The sequence below is a fragment of the Pleurodeles waltl genome, chromosome 7 (assembly GCF_031143425.1).
Source record: "Pleurodeles waltl isolate 20211129_DDA chromosome 7, aPleWal1.hap1.20221129, whole genome shotgun sequence".
In the NCBI taxonomy this organism is placed as follows: Eukaryota; Metazoa; Chordata; class Amphibia; order Caudata; family Salamandridae; genus Pleurodeles; species Pleurodeles waltl.
The window spans coordinates 764,466,289-764,478,755 of NC_090446.1; the positions used below are offsets into that span (position 1 = coordinate 764,466,289).

The window sequence follows — 12,467 nt, forward strand, 5'->3', positions numbered from 1 at the left end:
GGTCGACGCGGAAGACAAGGGTACAGTCTTGGCTAGTTTTGGAGCCGAGGGGCGGAGCAGTCAAAGTGGATTTCCTAGACCGAACATGGCCTGGGGGCAGTGGTGGTCCGGTGATCTGTGTAAGTCTTGGTATGGAAAGGAGGGGGTCACAGTACTCACTGGCTGCGCCGGTGAGATGACTTGGCTCTCGATGTCGGAGTCCGTGTCCTGAATGGAGAAGGCCTCCGATTGTTCAGGTTCCTCTTGTTCATGTATTACAAATACAATTACACTGTTCCCAAGTGCATGCTCTTCCCCAAAGAAGTCCGGGTTGTCTTCTGGGGATTTGTGTGCCATCTTCAGGCTATGCGCACTTCATCCTCAAAGGGTCTTCGGGATCGGAATGATCTACAAGCGTCGCAGGAAGCCCTCTGGTGACTGCGAGAAAGACACAGATTACACACCTGATGATGATTGGTGTGGGTGAATTTGGGAGTGGCAGCGAGAGCAGAAACGAAACGGTGTCCATTCAACAGACTGACCTTCTCTTCGGTACCACATGGAGGAAGGCCTGATATAGGGCAAGGCCCGCCCCAAAAGGGGCGCAGTGGGAACTGGACCAGACAATTTGGAAACTACAAAGGCAGAAGATGGAAACTTGCGATCAAAAGAACTGTGATCAAAAGTTAAGTTTCGGACCACAGCAAGTCGGATCGAACAAATACACATCCCAACCCTCTGGTGGAGAGAAAGCAATCTAAGAAAGGACTCAATGCCCATGGGCAGTATCACCGAGGAGGAGTCACTATCTCGTGACTCAGAAACGCTTCTTCGGAAAAAAAAAAAACTTGTAACACTCCATCAAACAATATAATATCAATTGTGTGGCCTGCTGAGCGGGAAGGAGAGGTAATACATTTCTTTAGGCTCAGTAAGGATAAGGCACTAGATAGTTTAGTTGGAAGTCTTATAAAAATAACGTGCAGCCCAGACAGCTAAATAGGTTCCAAAAGGTAGTACTGGTCTCAGGAGGGCAGTATATCAACATGCCTGAGAATGAAAAGGCGAGAAAGACTTGGACCGTTAACAGTAAAATATGCTGCTGAAACATCATCCACACACTGGAAAATGTTGTTTCAGGGTTCAGGACAGTAGCAGCTTGAAGAGACTAAGCATGTTTGGGGGGAAGCATAGAATGCACGCCCAAGTTAAATGTAACGTTCTTGAGCTTAGAAAGATTATCATAATACTGTTGGCATTAGTTTACTAATCTCACCAATTTATCTGGTTGCTATTCCTCCACTTGCTTTGTTTGATTCAATTTATCAGAAGAGGAAGACAGCAGCTAATCTATCTCTACTGTTTAAAAAAAATTAAAAGGGTAATCTGATGGCTTAATTAAGAGATTGACATTCTTCACTGTGATTTTGAGGAATGGTGCCCAAGCAGTTGTAATAGTGATCTCTGATGTAACAGTAGAAATAGCAGTGGTGGACAGATCTGCTATGTTAACTCTGTTTGCCTTCACAGAGAAAGGACCAGTCAGAGCCCCCTTATGCCACCTGCTAAAGGTAGTGTTACCATGTGGAACCTCTTCAGACATTCTTTGATCTTTGAGGGTATGCGAGCTGATGAGAACCATAGAAGTTTGGTAAAGTAAGCCGAGCCATTGATCGTGTATCAGCCCCTTCAAGGACTTAATCTCCAAGATGTGCTGAAGTACAGGGTCTATCTTCATTTAAATGGCTGTAATGGCCTGCCAAACTATTGTCCATCATCTGTCCCCATTATCTACTTGAAGAGGTCAGCAAAACTGATGGAGGCAGGAGAGCTCCTTAAACCATGTTAAGATCTATAGACTCCAGAATAGTGAATTTGAAGCGTGCACTTCAGTAACTGGGCGCTTAACTGCTCCCAATCACTCCTCACTAGACATTTATTTTCTATTGCTACAGGAGCTGGCCTGAAGCGGAAGATTATGGAAAGCATATTGAGTATGAGCATTCACATGTCAATATTCTGTGTATTCAAGAGAGAAGACAAAGTTGCACATGGCTCCACTATTTCTTCTGATCCAGACCTGTACTTCTAAATGCTGAAGGGCACTGTCTTGACTGAGTCGCACCAGATGCCACCACCCGAGCTTTCTCTACCTTCTCTCCGCTAGCAGCTCAACTGCCTGTGTTGTAAGGTGTACAAGCGCAAGGAGCTGCGTTTTTGCCTAGCAGCACAAAACCACTGACCCACATACATTCCTGGGCCATGGAGAATTTTCAGTGACACTAATAAAGTCTAATTGCCATCTCAGCATTTGTAGGCACAAAGCCTCTCAGAAAGAACATATTTCCAATCCCACTGACTTAAGAGAGTTTGCAATTTCAGGTGCTATGCCCAACAGGCAACTTGCAGCATCATCCCTTAAAATTAGGAAACATTGAGAAACTTGGAAAAATCTATACTCACTTTTTCAGAGAAGCCAAAATTTTCATTGAAATGCCACACTGAACCCAGTGTTTGATGGGTTTGGGGCAGCCTTTTCCCTTGACTGTGATTCCTTCCAACTCAAGCCTGTAAGTATTCACCTCTGGGGGGAAAAAAAGAAAGAAACACGAATGAATATAAAGGGACTGTTGAATCATACTAAAATCATTTCATAAAACTATCCAGTTGAATTTGTTAGGCTTAAACATTAATTGAAAATCAAGCACTACTTCATACAAGGGACAACAAAATGAAGTCATGAGTAAAAGCAAAGACAAGCACATACTTAAGTAGGTATCCAGTGGATTCAGGCATCAACTTCATTACATGAATTTGTTTTATTTATTTTTAAAAAAGAAAGAAAAAATAAAGAAAAAAAATAAAAGCTTGCATAAGGTAATAAGCCACGATTTGAAACCTGATTCTCAGACTGTGATAAGTGAAGCTGACAACCTTAGGAAATAGTGAATCATTAAGCAAGTACACATATGTAGCATTATTTCTCCTACACAGTTAATTTTCAATTAGATTTTTAAAAAATCACTAACGTTCAATTAGCATTTTAGCAACAAAAAAAAGAAACCTTTCAATAGTTAATTATTTTAACGGTTCTGAAATAAACACACCATATGTATTTACACCTAGTAAGAAAACCTGGACATTCATTCAATTACCAAAGCCTCATTAAACTAACAATCAAAAATATGAAAATAGATCTAGACATTTACACTTATGGCAAGTAATGGATTTGGAACTCGTTTAACTACTATTCTTGCAAGAAATGTATCAGTCACTACTGCTCTCAAGGGTAACTGCATGCATTAAAGTATCTAGCTAGAAGAAGATAAATAATACTATTAAGAAAACTAGATCTGTTTTAGGAGTCAATTAAGAGTTGATGCATCTAAAATTTGGTATAATGATATACTGTGGTGAAATAAAGAATACATATGTCACCCACATCACATCACATTTTTCAGAATGCAAGCATTATTTAATTTGGGGGTGGTTGGGGCAACCTTTGTATGTCAAATTTGTGTCCAAACTGCGCACAAAAGTGAAAAACACCAATGTATTGTTTTTAAATCTTGTAGTAACAGAAAAACAGAAATTATGAAATAGAGCCTGTTTATAGAGTCGGTCAGGGGAAGAAAGCGTGGGCCGCAAGATAGACGCCTTTTAACACAGCTCCGCTGTTTGGAGTGAAAATCCATTATTTATACAACTTATGAGTGCACATCAAATGTCCTAACAAGAGCAGAGTGCGTGGACATAGCCTATGGAGTCAGAAGCAGGGTTTGTGGACACGAAAATCCTTGTTGAACAGTCAATATCCGTGGGAAACGAGCCTGGGCCTAAGACCAGGTCAAGACCAGGGGCTCCTGTTGGTGCTAGCTAGCAGAGGGGTGGTTCTCTGATCCAATGCTCACATGGCAACAACTGGACCATAAATAACTGGTTCTGGGAAGGGGGGGGAAATCGCTCCCTGCTTGCTGTTGCACAACCCCTGTGCTGAACAAGAGCAGGTCTGCACTAGTAGAGTGGGTAGAATGGATATGAGCTACTCAGCACTGCCATAATTAGGGTGCAAACAAACCTATTATACAGTGCTTCCATCATTCTTCAAAGAGAGAAGGTGACTTGATAAAGAATGTAAAACCTGACTGCGACCTGGAGGTGACAGAAATGACCAAAAACAGGAGACACATGAGCTCTACTACACTGGTCCAGGTCTACTCAGATGACCTCAACCAACCCCCCTTGAACCCCCACTAATAGCCTCCAGCTGTGAGGGTGGCCTATTAGCAGGGAGAGGCTAGATTCGCACTGCCTATTTGATATCTGTCTTCCTCACCCCTTCCCCGGCGTTGTTCTTTATCAGCTGATCACCACATACCGACAAGAGACAAAGGCTGAAAAATGCAGCATAACATCACTGGAAGGGACTGTGGGAAGCTGGCTCTTTATATGGTATATCAATATGAGATATACCGTTGAAAGAGTCCAGGGGTCCCTTTACAAGTGGAAAGGGCTTCTTCTAGCAATCCCAAAGTGCTCTTTTTAGGGGGTCGTGCGGTCGAACACCCTTAGGCTTATCAGAGAGGAGTCTTGCGATGCATCGGGATGTAGGGACACCAGTGGTCTTCTCCTTGGTCCGAGGTTGGCCGGGTGCAGAGGGTTCTTGGACCGTCGAATGTCCATCACCGGTCGCAGTGGAGGGGGCCCACAAAAACAGGCTGAAGGCATGGACTGTCTGGGTGAACCAACAAGGGGGCTCAAGTCTCACAAGCCTGGGGGACACAGAGACAGCAGTGGTCCTCTTCCCCTTGATCTGGGGCATACAGGTGCAGCGGACTCTCAGGGTTGCTGTCATCGGAGGCGGCAGTGGTTGAAGAGGGCCTCCACAAACAGACTGCAGGTGGAGTGAAGGTTGCATTGGCGAAATCCACAATGTACGGTCTCTGGAGAGGCTGCGGACCAGGTTGGAACCGTTGTTCCACTTCAACACGGACTGGGAGGCTCAGGTGCAGTGGTGCTGTCTGGCTGCAGTTTTGGCAGTCCAGAATCCTCTTCAGCAGGTCTTGGGTGCCTGTAAGGATGCAGGGAAGCAGCTCTGCTACTCCACGGCAGTTACTTTGTACTGGGGTGAAGGCTGGCAGTCTTCCCAGGTTTTTGGAAGTTTCAGCAGTTGGATGACAAGGCAACTTTGACACAATTGTCAAAGTTGGCAGGCAGACTAGCAATGTTGGTGCAGAGTCAGTCACTGGTCTTCAGCTATTGCTTTTGCGTCTCTGGAGTGTCCTTCAGGTCAGTAGAATATGATCTCCTGGTGCCAGGGGCTCCCCTAAATACTGAATTTAGGGGTGTTTCCGGGAGTGTAAGGTATTAGCCAATGGGCTACTTACCCCGGGGTCACTACAACCCTTATATGACCACTTAATGTCTGAAGTGGGCATAACCCTGTCCCAGAGTTCCTAGTTCTGCCATCATCAAGATAGCAGACTTTCAAAAGTCGTGTCCACATCAGGCAGCTCACCTTAGGGGTGGGACTGACCTGGGAAGTGGGCATGCCTCTCGGACTACTAAATTTCCCACCTGTCCAGGTGCCAAATGGGTCCTGGGGCATCCTCTCCTTTGAGGGTAACTAGATATACATATCAAGGGCAGTTGGCTTCTTTGATGCCCCCAGCCCGGGAATGCAGATTTGCAGGTAATCCTGTTGGGAGGGGTGTGCTAGCACCCATGCCAGAGCAGGTTTTGTTTCTGTCTGCCGAGAGGAAAGGCTCTCACCACTGGAGGTCAGAAACGGGTCTGCTGCTGGCAGACTTGTTAGAACTAGTCAGCCATCACTCAGGTAGATGGTGAGTTTGCCGGGGGCATCTCTAAGGTGCCCTCTGGGTGCATTTCTTAATACATTTATCACCGGAATCAGTGAGGGTTTATTAATACAAGATGTTTGATACCAAACATCCCTATTTTCAGTGAAGCCATCATGTAGCTGGGGAGCCCATACTGACCAGTGTCCAGCACATGTACTTAAAATGGCTTCCCTGTTCACTCACTATGTCTGAGAATCGACGACGACAAAGTGGCGCATATCTGTTCTTGCAGATATGTCCTCACATGTAATATAATGAACCCTGCCTTAGGGCTGTAAGGCCTGCTGTAGGGGTGATTTGCATATACTGCATGCAATGTTAGAGGACATCGTACACAGGCTGTGTGCCATGTTGTATTTTCACTTTTAGCTGCACCAAGACACGACTCCTGCAACTGCAGTCTGCATGAGCTAGGTAGGTGAGGGATCCCTACCTTGGGGACCCTCTTTATTATCAATGCCCTAGGTGGCAGGGGTGTTAGGGGTGCCAAAGGTATGGCCAATTGGGAAACAACTGAACAGTTTCATGGAAAGAGAAATTGCACTGGGCACCTGGTTAGCAGGAACCCAGTGCACTTTCAGTCAAAATTGCATCAGATATGTAGGAAGCTGGCTTTGTATATACTATATCAAACTGAGATATAATGTGCACAGAGTCCAGGGGTTTCCCAGAGGCTTAACAGAGGCTAAAGTAAATAATACTAATGTTCTCTTTTGTGGTACTGTGGTCGAGCAGTTAGGCTTATCAGAGGGTAGTGCAAAGCATTTGTTGTACACACACACACACAGACAATAGAAAAAGCACACACTCAATGACAACTCCAGACCAATAGTTTTTATTTAGCAAAAATATATTTTCTTAGTTTATTTCTAGAACCACAAGACTCAAGTTGCAGGTAAGTACATCAATAAATACGTATTTCACGCTCACTTTGTTGTGGAATCGATAAATTATACAGTTAAAAAACAGATTCTTGCCATTTATTCTTAAAGTTGACAGTGCAATTTTCAGAAACAGTTCCTGGGAGAAGAAAAGTTAGTATGATTTACAGGTAAGTATTTGACTTACAGTTCCAGTCTCCGGGGGTTAGAAAGTCCACAAGTAGGGTTCAAGTTGACCCCAAACACCCACCACCAGCAACACAGGGCCATCCCGGGGGCAGAGGTCAAATTTGAGGCAAATTTAACATGGGCTCCTATGCAGTCTGGGGCACACTGTTTCAGATCTGCTAGCAGGTAAGTACCCGTGTCTTAAGAGGGCAGACCTGGTGGGTTCTGAGGAGCCCTGGACCGGGGGGGTCACAGGTAAGCACCAAACAGACCCTCAGCGGCACACAGGCAGCGGGTGCAAACAGAGCATCGGGCTCCCAATGCTTTCCTAAGAGGGGACCCAGGGGTCACTTCAATTCTGCAGGCTGTGTCCAGGGGGTCGGTTCGGAAAAATCACAGGCTGGACAAGTAGGACGGCCGCCTACTGATTGCTGCTGCACTGGTGGTCAGGTTCTCCAGGGCCTGGGGGCTGCGTGTGCAGTGTACCTTTAGGCGTCGGATATCTGTGTCCGAACTTTCGCGGTCAGGGGGCCCTCTGGTTTCACCCTGCAGGCGTCGTCGTGAGTGGGAGGAGAGGTTAACCCAAGTTGGGCACTTGCTCAGAATCGGCTGGGGACCCTCTCTAGCTGGTTAGACCACCTGGCCGTGGGCTTCGGGTGCAGAGTGGTCAGGACTTGCGGATCTGGGGAAGCTCTGGAGTGCTTAGTTGTAGTTTCCTCTTGGACAGGACCACTGTCTATGGGAGTTCTTGGTCTTTGGTGATGCAGGGCAGTCCTCTGGAACTTGGCAGAGGTCTCTGGTTCCGCAGTATGCGTTGCTCTCTTGCTGCAGGTTCTCTGAAGCAGGAGACAGGCCAGGAAGGCTGGGGACAAGGGATTTTGCGTCTTTCTTCTTCTCTGGTGGGGTTTTAGCTTAGCAGTCCTCCTTTCTTGTCAGGTCGCCAGGAATCCGACGATCTGGGTTCAGGGGAGCCCTTAAATACTGGATTTATGGGCGTTACAGGGGTCAGAGGGCAGTAGCCAATGGCGACTGTCCTTGAGGGTGTCTACACCCTTCTTGTGTCCACTCCCTTTGGGGACGTGGACACAAACCTAACCCTATTGGTCCCTGTCCTCCAAACTAAGATGGAAGTTTCTGCAGGGAGGGGAGGTCACTTCAGCTCCGGACACCTTAGGGCTGGTCCCAAATGAAGTGGTTACTCCACCTTGTTTTTCCTAAGTTTCCCGCCTAACTTTCTGCCAAAAGGCATCTCCACTAGCTGGACTGCCATGGAGCACTTTAACAGGAGGCCTGAGCCTCACCACCAGGTGTTACAGTTCCTGTAGGGGGGTGGGGAGATGGGGCTGGGGGGGTGGGGGAAAGGGGGATGTGAAGCACCTCCACCCAGAGTAGGCTTTGTTTCTGGCCTCAGAGAGCACAAACACACTCGCCCCATGTTGTCACAAACTTGTCTGCTAGTTGCAGACTGGCACAGACCAGTCAGCCCTACACTAGAGGACTGGGTAAAATACAGGGGGAATCTCTAAAATGCCCTCTGTGTGCTTCTTAGAATAAATCCAACACTGGCATCAGTGTGGGTTTATTGTGTTGAGGCGTTTCATACCAAACTTCCCAGTATTCAGTGAAGCCATTATGGAGCTGTGGAGTTTGTAATGACAAATTCCCAGACCATATACTTAATATGGTCACACTGCACTTAGAATGTCTAAGAATGGACTTAGATACTGTAGGGAAATATTGCTCATGCAGCTATGCCCTCACCTGTGGTTGGTGCACCCTGCCTTAGGGCTGTAAGGCCTGCTAGAGGGGTGACTTATCTATGCCACAGGCAGTGTTTTATGGGCATGGCACCCTTAGAGGGATGCCATGTCCACTTTGCCTTTTTCTCCCCACCAACACACACAATCTGCATTGGCAGTGTCCTTAGGGTGGCCCAACACCTGCTGCAGCCCTTAGGGACTCTCCCTGGCCACAAGGCCCATGGTACCACTGGTACCTTTTACAAAGAGCTTATCTGTATGCCAGAGGTGTGCCAATTGTGGAAACAATGGTAGAGTTATAGGGAAAGAACACTGGTGCTGGGGACTGGTTAGCAGGATCCCAGCACACACAGCAATTCAGCATCAATATCAGCCAAAAAGTGAGGAGTAACTGCAACAAGGGTCAGTTTCCTACAGGATACCAGGCAAAAAGTTAGGGTGACCATGTCAAAAAGAGGGACTTTCCTAACGGCAACCCATGCAGAGCTGCAAGATATGTTTCCAAAGTGTGTTTTTATGTGGCAGGTACAGGCCTAGGCATAAGTATACACTGAGACTGTGGACACACTGGTCATTCACACACCCCAAGACCACACCCTCTACAACACAATAGACTGCAGTCACATGGGTAAACAGGCCACAAGTTAACACAAATTGGCTTTTGAAAAAATTAGGTCAATTAAGCTTCCTGGTGTGAATGTTATTTCCAAATAGGTCTTGGCCCCATTAAACAACAGCACACACGATAATCAGGTCTGCACACTACTCATCAATATGAAACAGTCTAAACTCAAAAACTGACACTGACTGACTAGAATAAAAGAGAGCCTAGATAAACATTGTTGGACTTAGCACTTTCTGCCTTCCTTCTCCTATTTTTCGTGCCTGTTTTTGTTGGCTCTAGACCTCTGGGCACTTTACACTGCTGATCAGTACTGAAGTGCATGTGCTCTCCCTTCTAAACATGTTATGATTGGCTTATACTTGATTGGCACATTTAATTAACCTGTATGTCCCTTGTACAGTGGTATCTCTATACCCAGGGCCTGTAAATTAAATGCTACTAGAGGGCCTGCAGCCTAGCTTGCACCACCCACGGAAGTAGACTTCCAAACCTGTCTCGGACCTGCTATTGCAGAGCATGCTCGCTCAGTTTACTGCCACCTTGACTTCGCAAGTCCAACTACTTGCCAAAGCCTAAACTATGTTTTTACTGCACCTAAGTCACCCCTAAGGTAGGCCCAAGATAGCCCTATTGGCAGGATGCTGTGCATGTAAAAGGTAGAACATATGCCTTAATGTACTACATATCCTAGTAGAGGCAAACTTAACAGCCCATTTAGTTTATCACTACTGTGAGCACTACTTCTCTCATAGGATTGCATTGGAAATGCTCTAACATATGTCTAAGTGCTATTGTCTGATCTATGAGGGGTGGAGAAGCCATATTTGGTATGGCTGGAATGGTAGTGAGAAATGCTGCTTACTAGTGTAGGTGGATTTTTTTATTACCATTATAGAAATGCACCTTTAGGAAAGTGAGAATTCTCTATGCTTATGACTGGTGTTTTGCAGCTTGACTCCAATCCATGTCTGGGGTAGAGTGAAAGCTGGGCTGTGTGCATAAGTTTCAGACAGCCTGTACACAGGGATGGTGGAGGTGTAACAAGCGTACACCTGCATACTGAATGGTTGTAGGGAAGTAGCCTCTTTCTAGCTTGGTTACCCCCATGTTTTGCCTGGTTGTCAGTGTGTTTGACTGTTTACTGGGATCCTGCTAACCAGGACCCCTGTGACTGTGCTCTCTCTAAATTTGGTTGCTGGTAACTTTTTATCCTCACAATTGACATACTGGTGCCCATCCATGTAAGTCCCTAGCATACGGTACCCAGGCACCCAGAGGATTGGGATACCAGGGGATACCTATGGGCTGCAGGAGTTATTCTGCCACCAACAGGGAGCCCATGCAAAGGGTTCTACAGGCCAGCCATTGCAGCCTGTGTGAAACGGGTGCATGCACCCGTTTTCACTACAGGTCACTGTACCAGGTCACTGTAAGTCACCCCTATGATAGACCCTCTAAGCCCAGAGGGCAGGGTGCAGGTACCTGTGTGTGCTAGTGCAGGGGTGCCCTCAGAGGTGTCCCTACAAACTCGAGATCCATTTTCGGGCCTCTTGAGTGCAGGGACGCCATCTTAGCCATGTACTGGACATAGGTCACTACCTATGTCCAGCTACATAATGGTAACTCCAAACCTGGGCATGTCTGGTATCACATATGTTGGAATCATACCCCAATACTGTTGCAAGTACTGGAAGCATGATTTAGTGCACTCTGGTGGCCCCTTAGAGGACCCCAGGCATTGCTACCACCAGTTTTACAGGGTTTCCGGGCATCCCAGCTGCTGCCACCCTCAGAAAGGTTTCTGCCCTCCTGCTGCTTAATCAAGCCCAGGAACGCAGAACAAAGGATTTCCTTTGGGAGGGAGGTAACACCCTCTCCCTTTGGAAATAGGTGTGACTGGCATAGGAGGGGTAGCCTCCCCAAACCACTGGTTTGCTCTGAGGGGCAGGTTTGGTGCCCTCGTACATAAACCAGTCCACATCGGTTCAAGGAACCCCAGTCCCTGCTCTGGCGCCAAACTGGACAATGGAAAGTGAAATGAACATTCCTCTGTCCATCACCACATTAAGGGTGGTGCCCAGAGCTCCTCCAGAGGATCCTTGGGTTCTGCCAACTTGTTTCCAAGGTTGGCAGGGAACTCTGGGAGCATCTGAATGGCCAGGCCAGGCAGGTGATGTCAGAACCCCCTGCTGACAGGTGCTTACCTGGTTAGGTGACCATTCCCCGTTTCAGAGCTATTTAGGGTCTCTCTCTTGGGTGGGTCCTCCAATTTGGCTTGCAAGATTCCAGCAGGACTCCTCTGCAACCTCCTCTTCGACTTCTGGCCACTGGAACTACGACTGGACCTCCCAGGAACTCGCAAAGCTGCAGATCCACAAGGAAGACTTCTGCAATATTGTTTCCAAGTCTCCTGCCATCTCTGCAACATTTCCCCGGCCAAGCATCCTCCGAAGACAGCAACTCTTCAGCCTGCTCTGGAAGGAAGAAGGAATCTCCCTTGGATTGAAGGGGTCACTCCCCTGCATCCGCAGGCACCTACAGCAACAACGACCGGCTGCAAGGATACCCTCTCCTACTGAGCTGCGAGGGGGTGCAGTGCTGACCATCCTGTGTTCACCGGTAACCAACTCCTGCATCTTCTGTGTGGTGGGTATAGGCTCGTGCCCCGACTGAACTCTTTTGTGCCTTCTGGACTTGGTCCCCTCTCTCCACAGGTCTTCCTTTACCGGAATCCACCGCTAGGGTCTTGCATTCTCTTCTGAGTCTTGCATTTCTTCTCTTTTCTTCTTTGTGGGTAGTTTGGGGAAAATCCACTGGTTTACTCCTTCCTTCCTGGTCGTTGGGGGGTGTTGTGGTACTTACCTCTGTGGTTTCCTGGTACCCTCAGCTCCCCTCTACACATTCCACTTACCTGGGTGGGAGACTATATCCTCATTCAAATTTTTTAGATTATGGTTTGGCTCACCCTAGGGTCATTATTCACTATTGTGATTTACACTATTTTCTATGTCTATCACTAATTGCTAGTGTGAAATGTGTGAAGTGTGTGTGTGTAGTGTGTGTGTGTAGTGTGTGTGTGAAGTGTGTGTGTGTGTGTGTGTATGTATATATATATATATATGGAAAATGTCACTTACCCAGTGTACATCTGTTCGTGGCATGAGACCCTGCAGATTCACATGCTGTGCATATC

General features: G+C 46.9%; 1 protein-coding gene across 1 annotated transcript in view; it reads right to left on the minus strand.

Moving 5' to 3' along the window:
* DDX46 (DEAD-box helicase 46) overlaps positions 1-12,467 on the minus strand; it is a 669,293-nt gene that overhangs the window by 500,798 nt on the left and 156,028 nt on the right. Inside the window, exon 9 of the mRNA XM_069199247.1 lies at positions 2,443-2,563. Within this exon, the coding sequence (XP_069055348.1) occupies positions 2,443-2,563 (121 nt within the window). The remainder of the gene's footprint in view (positions 1-2,442; positions 2,564-12,467) is intronic.